General features: G+C 37.4%; 1 protein-coding gene across 2 annotated transcripts in view; it reads right to left on the bottom strand.

Annotated features, from left to right (window-relative positions):
- Positions 1-22051, bottom strand: part of notch1b (notch receptor 1b) — a 52447-nt gene that overhangs the window by 29943 nt on the left and 453 nt on the right. Inside the window, exons 2-9 of one of the 2 annotated variants that reach the window (XM_084114519.1) lie at positions 20658-20730; positions 8693-8955; positions 8245-8583; positions 5274-5396; positions 4939-5172; positions 3474-3629; positions 3122-3307; positions 824-937 (exon numbers count right to left, since the gene is read on the bottom strand). In XM_084114519.1, the coding sequence (XP_083970645.1) occupies positions 824-937; positions 3122-3307; positions 3474-3629; positions 4939-5172; positions 5274-5396; positions 8245-8583; positions 8693-8955; positions 20658-20730 (1488 nt within the window). The remainder of the gene's footprint in view (positions 1-823; positions 938-3121; positions 3308-3473; positions 3630-4938; positions 5173-5273; positions 5397-8244; positions 8584-8692; positions 8956-20657; positions 20731-22051) is intronic. The other variant, XM_084114520.1, reaches the window with a different exon arrangement.

Raw genomic sequence — 22051 nt, 5'->3', positions numbered from 1 at the left:
TCACAATTTTATATCTGACTAATTTCAGAACAATTCAAATTTAAAACACTGACAGACACAATAAATGCCATAAGTAGATTTTTGCAACGCACAAATGAAATGCAGTATTGTGCAAAAGTCTTAGGCACGTTAGTATTTTCACCAAAAAAAGCAAGTTATTTATATCTTTGGCTGTAGTGTATCAGTAGGAAATATCAGTTTACATTTCCAAACATTCCTTTTGCCATTAATTGTACGAATTGTAATTAATAACAGTAATTAATTGTATAAAAAAACAGAGAGATTTTTGTGTGCCAACAGTCTGACAACAGGCGGTATGATCTGATCTCACCATCATCGAGTCAGTCTGGGATTACATGAAGAAACAGAAAAAACTGCTTTGCTGGTCTGTTTCTTCAAGCGTCTTGAAGTCTTGAAGTCATTAGTCTGTCTCAGTTTTTTCTGTCTTTACAGACTCGATGATGGTGAGATCAGATCATACCGGCTGTTGTCAGACTCCTTGTGCACACAAAAATCTCACTGCATTACAATTAATGGCAAAAGGAATGTTTGGAAATGTAAACTGATATTTCCTACTGGGACACTACAGCAAAAGATATAAATAACTGGCTACCTTTTTTAAGAAAAATACTAATACCTAAGACTTTTGCACAGTATTGTACATCAACTTATTCAAGAAGTCTAAAAATTCTAACTTTCCAAAAGCTTTCATATGGATTATTCTGAACATTTTAGCCCTGGCTGTGTAAGCCTGCCTCAGGGCAGGGATTAGTGTTCTCCTCTCTGTTCTGTCCTGGGAGGTGATTGACCCCTGTATGCTCACCTGTGGGGCATTCGCATTGGTAGTTGTTGATCTTGTCGATGCACTTCCCATTGTTGAGGCAGGGCATACTGGAGCACTCATCAGTATTGATCTGGCAGAAGACTCCCTCGTACCCTGCCAATTAGCATAGGGGAATTAGCTCCAGATTTAGCAAGAGAATTCAGCCTGCCTTAGCGATGCTATTAGTGTTTCTTTTATCTATAATAAACACAATATATCAGCTTTATGTAGACAGGCATCAGTATAATTAGAGCTACAGCCAAAACAAGATATTTATTGGATCACAGGTTGGCCATGTGAGGTAATGACATCACTAGAGCCCGATTGATATGGATTTTTGGGCGCCGATGCCGATACCGATAAAAAAAAGCCAGATACCGATATATCGGCCGATATTATTTATGTGTATATTATAATACAGTAGCAATATTATTTATGTGTATTATAGTACAGTAAGTTTGGACACACTTTCCAATTGGTGTGTACAAACTTTTGATGGGTACTGTATATAGAATACACAGTATAAACAGAATAAATATATAAACATTTTGCAATGATCACTCAAATGTGGTGATCAAACACTTGTGTGACAAAGATATGTAATGGAGGCAGGGTGAATGATAGAATGAGAATTTGAGCTGTAACCAAGCTAGTTTGCATTGCATTTTATATTATATTATATTATATTCTAAATACTGTTGCATAATCTTCACTAAGGACTTTGTCTTTTAATTTAGTCACGTTATTTAAAACATAACTTGTATCAATAAATATATCAAAAGTGTCACTGACAAAACCTTATCTTCTATTTTTAATCTTAATTTCTCTAATATCTACCAGTGGAGGAAGAACTCAGATCTTTTTAGTAAAGTAAAATTAATAATATCATAATGAAAACGTTTATAATTACATATGTACAGTAGTTTTATACTATTTTAAATAAGTAGTAAGCAAAATGTACTAAACGTGAAACTAGGCTATAGGGCTGGACCCGAATATTAGAATATTCGTTCGGTGGGTTGGTATTCGATTTGAAAATTTGACATTCGTTTTTTTTTTTTTCACATCTGGGATCCCCCGCGAAACGGTTCTCATTCGCGCTTGAATAAGGCCGGCGACACACTGACTGCGTGGCATGGCCGTTTTTATTTCGGCTCCCATGTTAACAGGTTGGAGTTTGCACACTGCCTGCGTGAGACGCGTCTCTCAGGCGCGGCTCGAGCCACGCGGAAAACGCATGCAAGCTAGAAATAGAACCGACGCGCAAGTGTTCCAGCAACGGGAGTGTTCTCTGGCTAGAGCGCAGAACAGCGGAGTTTGTATGGACGAAGTGCATGTCTGAGCTTGTGTTTTGGGTTAAGCTGTGTTGCTTTGACATTGTGGAAAATGGAATAATATAAACAAAATGTATTAGCCTTTTTACCCGTTATTATCAATCTAAATTAATCTCGTTTTTTAATTTAACTTAATTTCGTTTTTCTTTATTTAAATTTCGTTTTTCTTTATTTAAATTTCGTTTTTCTTTATTTAAATTTCGTTTTTCTTTATTTAAATTTCGTTTAATTTCTTTATTTAAATTTCGTTTTTCTTTATTTAAATTTCGTTTTTCTTTATTTAAATTTCGTTTTCTTTATTTAAATTTCGTTTTTCTTTATTTAAATCTACCCTTTACTGTGTCAGTAATTTTGTTAGTCAGAAAAATATTAGACTACCTTAAAAGTATTGCTTAATTTAACAGACCTGTGTGTGTGCGTTTTATATCACTAATGCAGTGTCCATTCTCGGACGCATTCTCTGCCTGTGAGGTGCGCCGCTTCCCGCTCGCGCTGTTCTGTAGTTTACTAAAAGTGTATTAATTCTGAACGTGTCGCGTCTCGCGTGTCCATCTGGCTACTCTTAATGCAAAATGGCCCTATATAAAGTGTTATAATTACATAAATTATTGGAATATTGCTTGATGTTGTAACGTAGCAGAATGAGCTTTAACACTGTGTCTACATGGACGCGGCCGTTATTTTTTTGCCACTTTTGCCTGTTCTTTGTGACAGCTTTTAGGTGCTTTATTGGCAGCGCCATCCTTACATAAATCACTGCACGCTGCATTTTTTTAAATATTAATTTATCGGCCATTATAAATGCCGATACCGATAGTTAGGAAAATGCCTAATATCGGCCGATAATATCGGCCCGCCGATATATCGGTCGGGCTCTAGACATCACCAGTATGAGGTAATATATAGTGAGCATTTAGATATAGACTGCGTCCAAAACGAAATGCAGCAAATTTTTTTGGATTACCTGGCATACAGATGCAATGGAAGCCTCCAATTTGATCCAAACAGGTAGCATCATTCTGGCATGGGTTGGACATGCACTCGTTTATGTCCAGTTCACATCGAGCACCCACATATCCCTGCAGACATTTACACTGGAAGGAACCTTTTGTGTTTATACACTTTCCAGCATGTTCACAAGGGTTTGCACCTAAAAAAGAGACACAAAACGATTTTTATTTAATCCATCATTTCATCACTAATACATTCAGGTTGGCAGGGTGTTTTAAGTGGTTGCTAGGGTGTTCTGGGTGGTTGCTCTGTTGTTCAAATGTTCATTTTATTCAAGTGTTTTTTTTAAAGAAGCCATTACTCACCCAGTGAGCATTCGTCGACGTCTTGGTCACAGGCTGGGCCAACATAACCCAGAGGACAGGTACAGATGGCCTTGCCGTTGACTGGGTTGGTGTCACAGTTTGAGCCTTTCTGACATGGGTTACTAATGCAAGCATCATCCAGGTGACACAGCAGACCTAAGACATCGATACACACAATAAAAATTAGCTTGTACAGAAATTTATGACAATAAAAATGAGTGAATGTCTCCTATTTAAACAGCATGGCAGGTTTTAAAGACCTCATGAAATCAAAACAAATGTTGGTTACACTTTATTTTAAGGTGTCCGTGTTACAGTGTAATTATACATTTAAGTACTGAGTAATAATTATTTAACTACATGTACTGACTATAGGGTTAGGTTCGGGGCTTGACATTAACTTTTTTGCTCACCAGCCACTGTGGCTAGTGGTTTTCCAAAGTTATCAGCTATGCAGCATTTTCACTGGCCACAATTTTGACATCAATACCATTGGGAAAAACTGTCATATAGATATTTTTTTATATTATCTCATCATTTGGCAGCAGGTGTATTAGGCTGCTGTCACTTTAAGACCTGACGCACAGATCCATTATACTGTTACACATTTTCTATAGTTGAGTTCTTTCTCAACTATAACTGACTGTGTTTACATGAATACTCGCCAAAACCAGCATTTGTTTGTACATTATTTTGTGTGTTTTTGACTGTTTAAGTGCAATAAGCAAAAAAACCTCAATTTAGTACTGAGAGGCACTAAATGTGTGTCAACTCGCTGTCAGAGAGATGAGAAAGCAAAGCTTGTATCATGTATCAATTCTGTGGAAAATTTGTATTGGAAGCGTTTCAGATATTTTGGTATCGATATTTATCGAAAAATCTATATTTTTGACTACACTAAATTGCACTTAGTTTATTATTTCTGATGATTTTTTAAAGACTACAACTGAAACATGCATATATTATATATATAATTCAACCTGCCAAATTGGCTAGTAGGAGTGACTGCGTTACACGCCACTGCTGAAATCCACACGCATAATACCAAACCCTGATTAGGATTAAGGTGTGGTTTAGGTTAGTTGCATGCAATTATGCACAATTTATAGTAATTACTATAGCAACTACATGTAAGATGTGTAACAAGAACACTGTAAAATAAAGTGTTACACATAATGTCATGACACTTAATCCATGGCTATTAGCTTTACATCATCTATGTGCAAGTGTACATACAATACAGACTAAATTCATTTTAGCAGATTAAAAAAGCAAATTGATATGTCCCATCTTAATTTCTTTTTCAATAGAAAATAAGTAAAATAAGTGGTCCATTAAACTAAAAATAGGGTCTTTAAATTATCTTCAGTGGTTTTGCTCAAAGCTCTCATAAAGCTAATGCTCCAATAAAAGAAATGAGTGCCTCAAACCAAGATTCAGTTGCATGTGAAAAAACTATGCACACCTGTGCGCCCGTGAGGACATTCACAGAGGAAGGAGGCCACCCGATCATGACATGTGGCTCCTGCGTGGCAGGCAGCATCTGCGCAGTCATCGATGTTCTCGCTGCAGTCATCCCCTGTCCAGCCGTTCACACACACACAGTTGTATCCACCCTGCGTGTTCAAGCATGTACCACCGTTCTGGCAGGAATTGGGCATCAAATCGCATTCGTTGACGTCTTCGGTACAGAACTGACCTGAGGAATTAATATACAAATATATATAGCTATTAATTTCACTGCAAAATACAGCATGTACCTTTCTAAACAGAGATAGGGTTTGAGTAGGCATTTGGTACCTGTCCACTCTGGCTTGCATTGGCAATTGTAGGTGTTCACTCCATCCACACAGGTCCCTCCGTTAAGGCAGCGATGGTCTGGACAGTCATCAATGTTCTCCTCGCAGTTCTGACCACTAAAGCCTGGAAAGAAAGAAGCGATTTCATCAAAAATTTTCTTAAAAATCTAGTTTCAAAAGCCAGAAGCAACAAGATTGTTTACATGCCCATATCAGGCACTGGCCATATTTTTGAGCAGCCAATCAGCATGAATGATTTCAGAAGGATCATGTGACACTGAAGACTGGAGTAATGATGCTGAAAATTCAGCTTCGCATCACAGGAATGAATTACATTTTTAAAATACATTGTAATAGAAAACAGTGGTAACACTTTATTTTGCAGTGTCTTTGTTACATGTACTTACAGTAGTAATAACTGTAAATTATGAATAATTACATTCAACTAACCCTAGACAAAACCCTAATCCTAACTCTATAGTAAGTATATTTTAAGAATATTACTCAATACTTAAATGTACAATTACATTGTAACAAGGGCACCTAAAAATAAAGTGTAACCAAAACAGCAATAATATTTTACAATATTATTGTTTTTACAATATTACTGTTTTTTGATCAAATAAATTCAGCCTTGCTGAGCGTAAGAGACTTCTTTCAAAAGCATGAAAAAATCTTAGCAAACACAACCTTTTGAACGATAGAGTACCTATACAATTTTATTCCACATATGAAAGTGAGTCCAGAACAGAATTGTTTTGAATGTCAGAGATTTTTGATGTTCACAGTATCATCCAAAACACGTGAACATAGCCTGTAACTTTCGAGCAGGGTGAATTAAAAAATCAGCACTAAACACAACCCATAAATTCAAATATACTAGACATGGATAAATATTTGAGCAACTGTTTGCTGACAGAATTCATGTCGCCTTGCAAAAAACTAAATATTTATATCAGATTGCACAGTGCAGATCCTTTAACACAAACATGAAAATTTGATTGTTTCCCAGTATAAACAGAGGGATAAAATGTTGTGAAACTCCCTATTACATTCGAAAACAGTCGTTAGTATTGTTGCGGTCAACAGTCTTCCTTTTCTGAGAAGGCTGGCAGTACCAGGGCTCTGTTAGAGGCACCAACGACAACGACTTAACCGACTCTAACCACAATTTCCTACGATTTAACGCCAAAAAGTTCAGTTAGGATATATTTAATAACTGATCACATTATATAAAATGAATTCCTTTTTCAAAACCCATGAATGCATGGAATAAAAAAAGTGAGAAATTACTTTAGTGATGTTTCCTCACAGCTGAGGTTAAGGTTATGTTTGTCTGACATGATACGAGTTCCATTCAGGTCCAAAGTAGTGACAGGAGACAAGCACACACACACCCACACCCACCCACACACACACACACACTCATTCTCCCAACGCTGACTCTAGCCTAGGGACACCAGCATAAGGATGTTGTCGTTCAGACATTTCCTCACGATAAGCGCAAATATTTTCCTGCCGGCCTGTTCACACACACACACATACACAGATCTGCAGTGGAAGTGCAGATACTATGACTAGACTGGGTTTAAATGAGGCTGAGAGAAGGGCATGCTGGAAAACGTAGCCTATCCCATGTTCCAAAGTTGTGGGAAACACTGATACTGTGTTGTTATTGCAAACTCACTGAGCTCATCTAAAATCTCTACCTTCAGTGTTGACCCGGACAGAAGGCCGATATCATTTGTCTTGCCACTGGAACTGATGTCGTCAACAGGACACTTTTGAGTCAAAATAAGCAGAGTGGATTTCCTCTGAGTGATCAAAGTTAAGAGGCTGCCATTGATTCGTCATTTAATGAACTAATTTGTTATGTAATTAATGTCAGTTAAAGCCTTCACTGTTATTAAAAAGATTCAAGATTCAAGCCATATACCCCATAATCATGTGGGGTGTTTAAGACATTGTGGCTTTGAATTGTTAGCATGGTAAACAGCTGTTGAGCCAGGAAAGGGTATGTGCTAGAACAAGTCTGCTAAATACATAATCACATAAGTATTATACCCAGGCAATATATCAAATATTCACAATATATTCATGGTAATTCAGCTGGCCATATAAAATAAGGCAACACTGTGAATATTGCAATTATTTTAAAGCTTTTTATTTTGACCAATAAGTTTCCATGTCATGTGGCTTTGTTTTGTCACTACTTTCTGTCACGAGGCCAAACTGCATTGTAACTGTATTATTTATTTACGTATTTTTTATATTCATTTAATAATATTATTATTTATTTTTTATAGTTTGTGTTTTGATATACTATTCGGTTGATTCATTTATTTATTTTGTAGGGATGCACCAATATGAACGTTGTGGCCGATACCGATAATTATTTATATTTAAAAGCTGATAACCGATATATTGGCTGTGAAATCTAAATTCAAATTTTTATATGATTTTTGCCTGATTACAAGATCAAAAGTCTCACAATTAAAAGCCATGTCCTCAGCACAAAATTATATATTATGTCTATAATTTCATGTAGCCAATATGACAGACTTCCACTTCACATGTTGCACTCCAATCATTTTTCAAGCAATTCAAAACCATCGTGGCGAACAGTGTGCATCTGAAGCGTCTCAGCCGAAGGAAATAATCTTTATTTATCGGCTATATTGTATGTAATTGGTAGAGGTTTTGTTGATTGGGGTAATAATATTTAGGAATTTCAATTTGAACTAGATTTACTGTACTTTATACCTTTCATTACATGATTCCAGAGAAAGTACATAAACATTGAGAAAAAGAATATCATGAAAAGAAAGATGGACTCTTATTATTTTGTTAGTCAGAAAGGAACCTGAACTAGTTCCTTCGCTTTGCCAGTTTGGGTGAAGCATAGCATGATTAGTTCAATGCTATCACTTGTAACTAATGAAAATGGTTATGAAAGAATTAAGGATGCCTACCTGGCAAACAGGAGCACTCGTAGCTCGTCTCTCCCTTCTGTACGCAGGTGCCCCCGTGGTAGCATGGTGAGGGGTTACAGGGCTGATAGAGGGTCTCGCAGTGTTTCCCGGTGTACTCCGCAGGGCAGCTGCAGCGATACGTGCCCACCTCGTTCTCACACACGCCACCGTTCTTGCAAGGAGAGGGACTCTGGGCGCACTCATTGACGTCTTGTTTGCAGGTTTGGCCTGAGAAGAAGGGTGTGCAGTGGCAGAGGTAGTCAAAATCAAAGGGACTACACTGACCGCCGTTGGCACAAGGATTTGAGGCACAAGGATCAGCTTGCTGGCAGTTTTTACCTAGTGAATAAGAGCGTTTTAAGGTCAGAATATGCTCTACACTGTCTGACTTTGAGATTTTAGTTCATACTTCTCAAATGCCTCATTTAAAATTGGATTGTGGTCTTACCTGACCAGCCTGGTGGGCATTTACACTTGTAATTGTAGATGCTGGTGAGTTCACACGTGCCTCCGTTTCGGCACGGGGCGCTAAGGCACACATTATTGGTGGGAGTGAGGCACAGTCGGTCCGTGTAGCCCAGGCTGCAGTTGCAGACAAAGTCCACCTTGTTGGCAGAAGTAATCAAATGGCACACGCCGCCATTTCTGCAAGGGGAGAGGAAGCAAGGGTTGCGGAACTGGCACCCTGAGCCAGCATAACGATCGAGACACCTGGAGAGTGGAAAGCAACCATAATTCATTAACAATTAGTTTAAACTGAATTTAGTATATGATTTGAGCTTTATAGTCATAAGGCCACTTTCATTGGCTTTAGGCTAGTACAGAATAAAGTGTCAGTGTAATTTGAGGTAACTGGGCTGTATTGCAAATCCTTTTAGACTACCAGACTTTTTTTGGTGGTTTTATATGGAAATTACCAAACATTAAATGTCTTACAGTTTGGAGTAAAAAAAGACTGTATTGAGAAATAATATTGACAGGACTGGACTAGTAGGTCTCTTAAATCAACTGATTCAATGATGTGAAACCACAACATTTTTAACTTTTATAGGGTTTACAAAGTATCTTTTAACAAATCCCAACCAGTAATGTAACTGTGTCTAACTTGTCGAGATGCTCATACAAATGGAAAAAGAACTTTTTATTGGAATCATCCTACAAACAGCTTCCAACTAGTTGCATAGAAAGCTGGGATAGCATTTTAACGTCAAAACTATTACACAAACCAGCTTTAAGGGACCATTTAAACGGAGTATGTCTTTGCGTTTAAAAACTTGAAATGCAGGGTAGTGGAATGGAAAAAAACGCAAGAACTAGAGAGGTGTTTTTAAAAGCTGAACTTTGAGTGCAACAGTCAAACACATACACATCTAGTGCATTGTTTATATATAAAAACAATGGAAAAGAAGCACAGAAGTTTCGCTGGCTTTTATTTACTTAGTCCACCACTGAACTGTCATATAATTACTGATGTGGAATTGGAAATATTAGTTTAAAAAAATTAGACAATGTTGAATATTTTATTATGCTTGCTCATTATTGCTGCAGTTATTTTCACTTATTTAGATTACTTTTTCCATCACCTAAAGATGATCTGTAAAAATGTTAATAATTTAAGTTTAAAAATGTATAATTTTGATTCTGTACATTATAATGTCATGGTGCCTAAATTCACTTGTAGTTGTAGCATTAATATTGATGTTAATTTTTAAATAATTTAGACAAAATTATTTTTAATAATGGCCATCTATCGGTTATCTTCTCTATTGGCCAGAATTTTAGTTTTGTGCATCCTTACATACAATGTATGCTTGAGAAATACATAACAGTATACAGCAGCGAAACACAGCAGCAACAAAAGTGTAAAAAGTACATTTTTATTGTATTGAAGTGAGAAATGAATTTCAAATATCTGGCTGTTTTAAAAGTATAAGAAAGGAAAATGATAGTGCTTTTCTGAATGTTTAAAGTTCTAATCCTTCAAAAGGTTCAAGTCTAATCCTGTTTCAAATGGATTTATGAAAGTCAGCCATCCATCAGCGGCTCTTAGGGAGAAAATCGAGCACCTCAGCCTTTCTGAATGAATCTGAATTCATTCACTCCAAAGACAAGGCAGTGTCTATACAAGGGTCTTTGAACCCAGGGCTAACATTATCAGGACTTCAAAGCTGTCTTCCTCCACCTCAATGCCTGCTATTCTTCTACAGTAGAGAGTCTCCACCGCATCAATCAGGGCCTTGGGAATACAGAGACGGCACAGCGAAAACTTTGTAAAAGAGCCGTACAGACTTCATAACAGGTTTTTCCTGGGTTGGCTTGAAAGTAATCTTTTGCCGATTTTACTCGGCGACAAAAAAGGGGCCCTCCCTCGAAAATGACTATGCTGAAATAACCTTTTGCAAAAAGCTAAAGCCATCCAGAGCCTCTGGAATACCTATGCCATGTTTTTGGCCTCGGGGGGCAGCCGGAATATCTCAACACATTCCCAATGCACTGTTCTCTGATCCAAATAGGGCCCCCCTCAGTGGAGTGAGTGTTTTTACTGTGTCTCTCCCAGGATTAGGATGGCCAATAACTTCAACCAAGAAAAGAAAACACAGGGGACTGAGAACCAGGCACGACAAAACCATTAAGTGCGCTGTGGGAACTGCACTGCTGCCCACAATGCTACCTTTCCTCTCATTGTCCCATGGACACTCTGGCACATTTCTGGAGGTTTGTTTAGGTTTTTGCGATATTACACAAACAACACAAACATCTTTTACATAATCAGCACAACAACAAACTCTCTAAAGTTACATAAGTGTTATAAATCCTGACATCGTAAAAGTTCCTTAGTAGAGAATTGGTTTCTAGTCTGTGAAACAGGCATAAATAATCATGAATTCAAATCCAATTATATGTTGAGGGTAATATCATACATTTGTATTGTTTAATTCTGTTTACTGCAGTCCATTTATTAGGTTTTATGACCATTTTCCACCCTCTCTCTGACCCTGAGAATTAAACGCTCTGTATTTTGCTGCTGTGCCCTTAAAGTTGTGATAAAATATGGAGGTAGCGACAGATCTTTTCTTCCATATCCGACATTCTCTTGCATATAACCATCAAAAAAGAACTTGATTATAACCATTGGTTGTTGTTTAGATGGAGGCAGATCTGAATGTGAGCTTGTAGTTGATTGTAGGAAAGGAGTGGGTTTAATTAATTAGGACTATGCCAATATTTTCTTTTCTTTTCTTTACTTTTGATTTGTTTTTTTATGTTTTTGCAAGGGGTTGGGGGGGGGGGGGGGGGGGGTTCAAGCTTAGTTGTCAGCTTGGTTTCAAGAAGCATTTTCAAAGTTACAGTATGTTTTCATAGCTTATCAAGCTCTTGTATCACAAAAAAAATGATAACAGCTTTTTTTCAACAAGAATTGAGATCTAATACAGAAAAATTAGGCTGATTTAACCCAGACAACACATCGCTGTGTGCAGTTATGATCTGTACTGAGCTAGAATAATGCAATGAGGGCCTGTGTCGGCCTTCCAAAAGGGCCTCAGGGAGCAGGTGCGCATGCTAATGAGGGAGCGGCAGCTGCTGGTTACAGCGCACCCGACTCCCTGCTCATAAACTCCCCCCACACTTTCCCAAAGAGAATAAGAGGGCCGAGGCAGCAGGCAGTTGAATGGTTTGCCCACCACAGAGCAGAGCAGACAGGCTCCATGAGAAGGCCCATTGTTCCTGCCGCCATTCACAGTGGAGCTGACCGCAGTCTGGGTGCCTCTAACCCCTCTGAGTGAGCATTCAGCTGTTAAACCTCCTCTTCTTTCCCCTCCCTTCCATCCCATCCCAATCCTTCGGTCACCTCTCTATTCCTCTTGTTCTAATCATGGCCTCCCTTTTTAATCTCCCAGCCTCCTCTTCACTTCCTTCCTACTTGGCTGGACTAGAGCTGTAGTCGCACTTCTCCACGTATGCCTTTCACTACCTTCTGCCTTCTCCTTATCTTCAGAAGTTCCTGGTATATCTGGATGATGAGGTCATTACTGAATCACACGCCTCAGCACTGGGCTAAATGTTACTAAGGTTACTAAGCTTGATGTGTTGTTCAATGGCCAGTGTCAATATATATTTGCATACTACTACATGAAGATAATTATTGGTATTGGCCAGAATTGTAATATCCGTGTATCCCTAATATTTACTCAAAATTAAATAAAAAATATTTGAAAAAAGAAAATGTGTTTTATCCACAAAGTTATTAGTAGATATTGACACTGACAAAAGTGGTTACTATCACATAACAGTTAACCATCTGATACTGGTAAGTTCAAAATGACCAACTACTGGCAACTTATTTGGGATGGACGATATAACAACCTGTAATTATTTATTGCATGAAATAAGTTGATGCAGTAGAGGAAATTGATTTGTACATTGCCTAGAGAAAGTGTGAGTTGCGGCCATGCTAAAGTCACTTCCATGTTGCTAGGGTGTTGTTGGTGGTTGCCGGGGCAATGTTTGCGTGTTTTTAGTGTGTTGCTATGCTGTTACTAGGCTGTTTTTTCTGTTTAATCATGTTTGACAAAAATCATCAATTATAATAGCCACACTATTTAAGGTGTTCAGACAGGAGTTGTTGATGCTTGCCTTAAATATAGTAATTATTACTAACAAGTATGGTAATAAATCATTAAATACACTTTTTATTAGAATTAAACCTTAGCACATACAATATTATCTGTTGTGTGGAATGAAGACAACTCTCCTAGTACACATCAGTCTGGTACCAGCTCACTAAAATCCCAAATTCTTTTCTTCTTCAGTTTAATTTCCCAAAACAAGTCTAGTAGGATTCCATGATGGATAGACCTTTGACCCACAAGCTTTCTGAAAGAAAGAATATGAACCTGGTTTAAAGGATTTTTGCATTGCCTGAGGGGAGGAGTCTGTGGCCTTGCTGGAATGTAACCGTTTACATTAGAAATTCACCCCATTCTGTGTCCCCATCCCTGACAGCACTCCTCAATGGAGAGTCCTGGCAGCCGCACTTAACGGCACCCTGCGGAAAATCACACCACCTTTGAAAGTCTACAAGACCTGCCCGTCCTGGCAAACAGTCCTGCTTCTGAAGGGGGTAAATACATAGGGCACTTAGTCAGCGCTGGCTCCTGCTAGTAAAGCACACATTAGGGAATTAAGGGGAGTACACTGAGGACCTCAGTAGGAAACCTTGCCAGTTTGCTCTTTAACTTGGCAAATGCTTGTCACATTAGCAATCAAGCTACTTAAAGTGGCATAAGGCCACAATAAAGATAGATAAATACATTAAAGAGGACAAAAGCATTGAGGCCGGGTCTGTTTGGCCCTTATTTACTAGTTGTAAATAAAGGCCAAATTATGTGATAGCCCCTTTTGTCAGTGCCAATTTTCTTGCTCCATCAAAGTTTCTCTTCTAAATGATTTTCTCATTTGTTTTAACTGACTGAAACATCAAAATTATTTTCAATTGTAATCAACAGCATATAGTTGTGTATGATCGCTAAAAATATAACATGTGATGACTAAAAGTGTCATGTCAAATCTCTTTCCCAAACAGGAAATAAACTCTAAAGATCTTTCGCTTCGTTTTTAGTTGATGTTTTGCTTGTTTCCTATAAAACACAATCACTGCATTTTGATGAAAATATTTTCCAACTATGCATATTAAAACTGCAGGATCCCTTTTAACCTAGGGGAAAATCTCTCCCCGTTTGCAAATCTCCATTCAACTAAGACAGAAAAAGGCCATAAAAATAAATCACAGATTCTGTAAACAGCCCTAGTTCGTGTTTGATTCTGTGACCAGAGAATGACCCCATACTGTTATTCTACCTTCACTATGATGGGATTCATTCTGTGGCCACCAGTAGCCCATGACAACAGTGTTTTACTAGTGCTACAATGCTCGCCCAGGCCAGAGCAGATGTTTTGTTGACACCTGACCCTCAGCCAGATGAAACACAGGGGGTTTCCACCCACTGCGCTCCAATCTGCCATCTGCCATTGAAAGGTCACAAAGTGAAGGGGGTTGTCCGTCTCTCACAACAAAAAAGTTAAAGTCTAACTTGTAAGCCCTTTCATGGTTGACACTGTAAATAGACAATGAATGAATGTCTAAAAACAGCATTGTGTTGTTTGGATATCATGCTACAAGTGTAGGCTAATTAAAGGATGTTACAGGTTTAATACGCGTTAAGCTCTATTGATAACCATTGAAATTAATTATTAATTAATTATGTCAAAATGCATATTTTGACATACAGAATCAGATTGTTTTGTCCCATCTGTTGCTATGGTTATATCACTGTCAATCATTGCAGTTTCGGATTCAATCGCGCTTTTAAATACAGTTGTAAATCCAGAGACTTTGCAGTGTATACTGAGCTGCGTGAAAAACAAAACTTTTATTCAAATCGTATATGGGTTATAAACAGAAAGCGAGCAAAGAATGCTCCCTTTATAATCACTAAAGCTGTCAATCACAGCGCCTGCTCACTGAGATCTACACTCCTGCAAAAACGATACCGCTATAATTCAAAAAGTTGTCTGCGCGCGGTGAACAATTTTTTTGTGTGTGTGTTTTTTAGCGTATTCTGACTAACTTAAAAACCTCTGATTGGTCACTGCATTCATGCGCTCAACAGATTGATCAACTGTGATTGGCTACAATAATCAGCACTTCAAAAACATGTTGTAAATACACTGCAAAAAATGTTTTTCTTACTTAGTATTTTTGTCTTGATTCCAGTCCAAATATCTAAAAATTCTTAAATCAAGATGCATTTACTAAAGTAGTAAAAGGCAATAAGATATTATGTCTTGTTTTCTGGGGAAATAAATCAAAATTAAGTGAGTTTTTGCTTAAAAAAAGCAAAATTATCTGCCAATGGGTTATTTTTCTTCTTCAGATCCGATTTGTGTGCCCATGCAGCTGTTTCGTTTTCCGGAATATCTGCATTAGTTTCTATGGCAATGATGTTGCGTTGGTAGGAATACGCCAAATTCAACAACAACCGCAACATGGAGGGGTTTGCAGTAGAGATGTTGTCTTATTTAAATTTTACAACATGTGTAGCCGCCGCGACTTTCGGCAGCGACTTTCAGCATGTTTCCTATAACAACGTCTGAAGTTTACGTTTTACGTGACCTGAGAAAGTCACATTAACCACGCGAAAACCGATAAGAGTGGTCAGACAGAAACGGATGTCCAGAAATGCGATTTCAATAGGATTTCAAACCACAATTTAGCTTGAAACGGATTTGAAAAAATCGCATTTCATGTGATTTTTTGCTGTTCACACTTGCTAAATCTGATCAGATTTCAATTGTATATCGACAAAAATTGGATTTGGACTGACAGTCTGAATGTAGCCTTAGTCTTAACTGAGCACTTACACAGATACAAGGGAGTGTTTGAAAGCAGCGTCTATAAGAGGATACCCAATATACTCGGTACTACCGGTTCTGCAAAGATGTATCGTATTTCAAATTTCAGTACCGACTTTGTATCGAAGTACCGGTACTTTTGACTACCCTAAATGGATGTAAACAAAGCCTGAGGGTACAAAATTAAAAATTAATCTAGTATTTAGGTTCAAGCATTTACTTGAATTCTTGGATACATTTTTTTTATTTTATTTTTTTATGTTAGGATTATTCTCTATTTAAACTAAAGTCATTTTCTTTAATCCAAAAATGACCCCCATACTGTAAATGTATATTTTATAACATAAAATATTGATCCATATTACTCCCATACTAGATTCCAAGTCTATCTGAAGTTGATATGATTTTTGCACAATTTTACAAAAACTGCATCAGTTATTGACAAAAAACCTTGACATCTGCCTTAGCTCTTCATGAGAGAAGTAGCGAATGATTCTTTCATGTACCGGACTGATCCGGTTGCAGAGCTTCTCAAGTTAACAGCTCACTGGAGGGGAAGATTATCAGAACCAACTTAAATTTTGGTCTGTTTATAACAGAAAGCTATCATATGACTTCAGAAGACTTGGAATATAGAACACAAGCTTTATGGACCATCTTTGTGATACTTTTATGGTGCTCTTGTTTCACTTTTTAATCTGTACTTTATTTTAAAATTATTTTTTACATTAATTTAAACTATATTTACAGATGTGTTAAATATTTAAGCTATTCTATTCTATTAAATATATATGTTTATTTTAATGTTTAATTCCCCCTACTGTTTTATTACAAAAAAACTGATAAACTAATTGAAATGACCATTACTGTGGTTGTCAAAATTATGCCTCAAATACCGTCAATAAAGCTTAAATTGTAATGAACCCAGAACATTCCTACAGGCAATAAGCTAGTATTAGTTGTTTGTGTGATGAGTCTACCTGTACGTTTTGTTAGGGAGGTGGCTGCACCACTGACATGTTTTGTCCCCTTAAGCCATACAACAGTAACGCAAAATCTACTCTCTTTTAAACCCTAATTTCCTGTAGTGGGGAGTTTAACTCTGAGGAGTCTTTGAGTCTTGTCTGTTCTTTATGAAACAATGGCCTGGGGCTCTTCGCACTCTCTCTGTAATCACTGGACGAGACCTGATCCTCCAGGCCCACATCTGTTAGTGTTCATTACGCCGTGTTTATTTGTCCCTTGTACTGAGGGACCCTATGGGAACGACAGTGAGGGACAGGAAGCAGCCATTAACGAACCCAATACTTTTCTAATGAGTGCTACTCCTGGTGATTTTATGAGGCCAGGGACTAGGTTCATGTTTTCAGATGTCCTTCATGGCACTAGAAGTCATGTTGAGTGGAACGATTTAACAGGAAGAGGATTTATTTATTAGAATATACTCGTCAATCCCTCTGACAGTGTGACAATGTGAGAAACTTTCAAACATCTGCCACTGCCAGGGATGAATGGCAAAACCACAGGCATTAGCGACTTTTATGCTGTAAGTAGCAGCTATTGTACATGGTGAATTATTTACCTTGATACTGATCACTTGTAATGCAGTGTTCCACAGACAGATGGCTCAGGTCAAAAGCATCAAAGAAAAACAACACACGCCTGGTGTGTTTCGCTGCATTTTTTTTTTTTTTTTTGTACTTGGCCAGCTGTACATACAGAACACAATCTAGCAACCAATAACAGAATGTACAATCAAAGTTTGCTGAATTCCAGATAGAAATGACATGAGGAAGAATCAGATTTCAACTTGCCAACACAAGTCATTTTGGTTAGTAGAGATATTATGCTGACATTAAACTCATGCCAAGAATGGGACACCCAGCATCTTCATGAAGACATTAGGCCTCTGTAGTGATATGATAAGAGACTACAACTTTTCTTTCTTTGGAACTGGTGTCCATTTCCTGTATCCAAATGCAGTGAGGAACTCATCTCTAGAAACTGTCCTGAAGGGTGTAAATTACAATTTTGGCAACTTGTAACATAGAAACTTTTTATTTTGTTGATAAAAAATAATAAATGTATCCACCAAGGACACATTAAATTTATCAAAATTGACAATAAAGACATTTATAATGTTACATTCATCAAAGAATCCTGATGTATCACCGTTGACCGTTTCCACAAAAAATATTCAGCAGCTGTTTTTTTAACATTTATAAGAATTTCTAAGTAGCAACAGTTGACTTCTATAATACATATTTTTCAGAGCGAAGAGCTTAATCCTGTAACACAAAATGTCATAATCCCAAACTACAAAAATAGAACTAAACTACAATTATGTAACTAAGCCGCAAGTGTGAAATTAACATTTTGATCATATGTTAGTGATGAGTTAAAACAATGCGTATCCCACCTATATCAGTCACTTTAGCTCTTTATTCAAATCTTTATGACTCTATGGGGACCCAATAGGAAGACAGTAAGCTTTATTTGCACATTACATCAACACCCGACCATCAAAGACTGAGTCGGAAGGTCTGAAGTTCGCATGTGAACTTTTACTCATCTCCCTCCAGTCTTGCATCTCTCATCTCCTTGTCGAACACTAATCCTTTTGATTCAAATCTGCCGTCCCTCATACATACAAGGAATACAGATGTGGAAGCTGGTTTGTATTACTGTCAGTTGGACTTCTGGCCTTGCCAAAGAGTCAAAGATAATGGCTCACTCACTCCTTTACGAGCCTGTCAGAGTGCCAGATATGAGTGTTTGGTATTCCTGGCATGGAATGTCAAGTAGATCCAACATATTTTTCCAGAACAATATACAGTAAGATTAGATGAACAGCACTTGATTTAAAATGATATACCTGCAGTTAAACTATACATACGTTTTACTCTTGAAGTGCCACATTAAATTACTGCACTGTAATAAAATGTTTGTCAGGTAATAATATGTACTTTGCATTTAAATTAAAGCATTTTCAAGTAAATAAATTTAAAAATAAAAAACGTTTAATGTGACTGACTAAATGAAACCAATGAATGTAATTTTTAGGGGTCAGATTTAAAAAATAAAATAAATCTGCACATTTTACCTTTTTTCAGCATGTGCAGTTTGTTTTTACTTATTAAAACTGCATTAACTAATAACAATTTTCACAATAAAAATAAGTGTGTATCAGGAGCCCAAGCACAACATATTTGGTCAAGTAACATAAATTGTCTCTTATGGGACAATTAACTACTTTTATGTAGGTAAATATTATTTAATACGTAAATATTATGAATAATATTATTATTAATAAGAAGAAGAACTAATGTGTAATATAATGTAGAAATGTTTTTTATATATATATTACTGAATCAACATGACTACATTCAGTTATTTTAAGAAAATATTTTGAGGAATAATAACACTAATGTTTTTGTTCCACTAATGAAAGTCAAAACCAAATTGGTCCCAAGTGACTTTCATTTATGGACATTTTTCAAAATACCTTTTTTTATGTTCTACAGAAGAAGAAAAGTCATACAGGTTTGGAGAGACATGGTGAGTAGGCTAAATGTTAACATAATTTATGTTTTGGGGTGAACTACCCCTTTAAGGGAACCTCTACACTTTTTCACTATATACAGTGCGGCTACTAAAAGAGCAAAGTATGTCACGAAGCATTTGAGGGCATTCACAATGGATCCATTTGATTAGATGGACAGTGTGGCCCAAACTGACCTCCGAACTCACTTTTAGCCAAAGTTTGTCAGACATGTTAGAGGCCCAAGCGGTCTGTCCACCAGTTGCATTTGAACAATAGATAAAAGGTACTAGGCATAGTAACGTGCCATCCTGAGCGGGAGAGCGGCCTTCGTTTGTATCTCCATGTTTAATTAGTGGAATCTGAGTATGATAGGGCACAATGGTGGCTTTGTGGCCCGACTAAGGCAGGGAGGCTGCCAGACAGAATTAAGATGTGGCCCACCGCCAGCGCGGCTCCATGTGCTCGCAGTCCACTGAGTGAGGCCAAAAAACAGAGCCGCCACCATCCCATTTCAAATAGTGCTCCTTCATAGCTACCCTGATAAACTCATTGATAGCCGGAGAAAGACAATGCTACCCAGGCCAAATGCTTGCAACCCAATCCCTCATTCACATCACTGCTGAATGCAAGTAAAAAAGTACAGAGGGACAAAGAGAAGTTAACCCTATTAGAAAATCAACCAACACAATCAGAAGAAAGTTGCAGTACACCATTGCGTTTGTTTGCGAGCGTACATTTGGGTGCAATACAGAAAGGAGAGTTATGTGATGCTATGCGCGCTGAGGCAACCTGTTTGCTCATGATTTTCCACTGGTGCAATGCTACCAATTATGAAAACATCCAGTCCAGTTACACTCTACTGCCATCTGTCCTTCTAATGTAAATCACAGAGAGTGAATGGGCATTCAAAATAGGACAAAACACCCAAACAGGGGCAGGGCGCGAGGGGGGGGGGGGACTCAGGCATTCTGGGAAGCCTCAAACAGATTAGTCACACAGAATTAATCTAGACTGGAGGACAATGATTACCGGGCTTCTGGCAAACCCCAGCTGTCGTTCCATAAAAGAAAAGTGAAATAAGATTTAGGGCTCCGGGTGTCTACGAGACTTGGGCTGGAGAAGTGGACCGTACTCACGACCAGCCGGAGGGGGGTGTGGGGGGTGATGCCCTAGACTCTCTTCATCAGAGGTTGTGTATGTCGTTCATTAGCTGAGCCCATGTTCTTCAAGGAGAGAAGCACACTTTGCTTTTGTTTGCGAGGCTGGAATTCAAATTGATCGCATGTGTTTTGGCATGCAATTGTTTGTACACGGCATTCAAAACTTTTGGAACCGGATCAAAAGGAAATCTCATATCAGTGATTTGTGCAATTCAAAAACATCATATTAAATTCCTCCAGGGTTCCAATATGGTTCAGACGCAGCAGCTTTATGTAACTGAGTTCTAATTACTCACTTGCATTCTCCTCTCCCGTCTGCAGTAGGTTCACATGTACCATCATTTTGGCATTTTTCCGAACATTCCAGGCCTGGAAACACAGAAACAGGGTAATACATTTCTACTGAGTGTTGCATGATTTGATATCATCTCGATCTATTACATATTTCCAAAAGTAGTATTATCCTTAATTTTAAAAAGTCTAGAATTAAGCAAGCTTTCTTTTTAATATATATATTAAATTAATAATACATTTTCTTGATTTGTCAGTTTGGTTCCAAACTGTGCAAAAGTGAGTTAGATACTGGGTAGAATCCAGAAAGAAAGTGTGAATCCTAACACCTTAAAGTGATGTTTGTGGACAGAGGGACTGGACAGCAGCTGTTCTGGGGAATGTACTATGGCAAGCTGCGTTAACATTTATTACTTAAAACCAACTAATATTTATTTTTTGTTACTTGTACTTATTGCATATCCTATTACTTATTTTTTAATAATTTTTAAGCAATCCAAAAGTGACTAGTATCATGTACATATATCCTAATACTTATTTTTAATGACTTTTAAGCAATCCAACAGTGACTAGTATCATTTTTATTTCACTAACTATCCATTAGAAACTATACAACTTTTTCCAGTAGTAGGTTCAATTACCAACTCATACTATTTTTTATTGTATTAGTTAAATTGCTTTGTATTTATTTATTTATTTATGTATTGGTCATATACAGCATTAGGATAGTGACTAAAATCAATGGAATAAGTATTAGTAGGCTGTGTAATGAATATATGTAGGCTAGGGCCTACTTGTTAGCAACTGAATAAGCATGGAGGAAATAGTTACCAATGAAATTGAAAAGGATGGTCACTAATGGATGACTTAGTATTTAAAAATAAATAGGCTACTAACATAAATATTCCAGTTAGTAGCAGGGAATACAAACGGCTTGCCATAAATGCACGTTAGGTAGCGTCTAACTGCAAAACTGTTGAAACTTAGAAATCTACTCAAAGTGCGCTAGATCAATATTTGCACCGAATACTACTTACCGCCATGCGGAGCGACAGATATTCAGCTCTCAGTTCGATATCATTACGAGTGACGTGCGAAAAATACAATATCCAGAGTTTACTAAAAAGATTAATAAGGCTATTTGCGGTAAAGTTACACTAGTTACAAGTTAACAGCCGTAGTCCAAAATATTTTGATAACCCTATAATGTGTGATACAGTTACAGGTAACAAAGTTAAACTTCAGTCTACAGAAAATCAAACGATTTATGATGCCTGCTCTTTCTGTGGTTTGAAATAAGTGAGGCTGCATGCTGACATCAGTGCGCAACAAGTGACTTCTTCTCGAACAAGGTGTTTTATTTTACAATAAATGTCAGAAATTAAATTAGGATTTTGAT

The sequence above is a fragment of the Abramis brama genome (assembly GCF_963993115.1).
Source record: "Abramis brama genome assembly, chromosome: 5".
Classification (NCBI taxonomy): domain Eukaryota; kingdom Metazoa; phylum Chordata; class Actinopteri; order Cypriniformes; family Leuciscidae; genus Abramis; species Abramis brama.
This window is presented reverse-complemented; position numbering and strand designations above follow the sequence as displayed.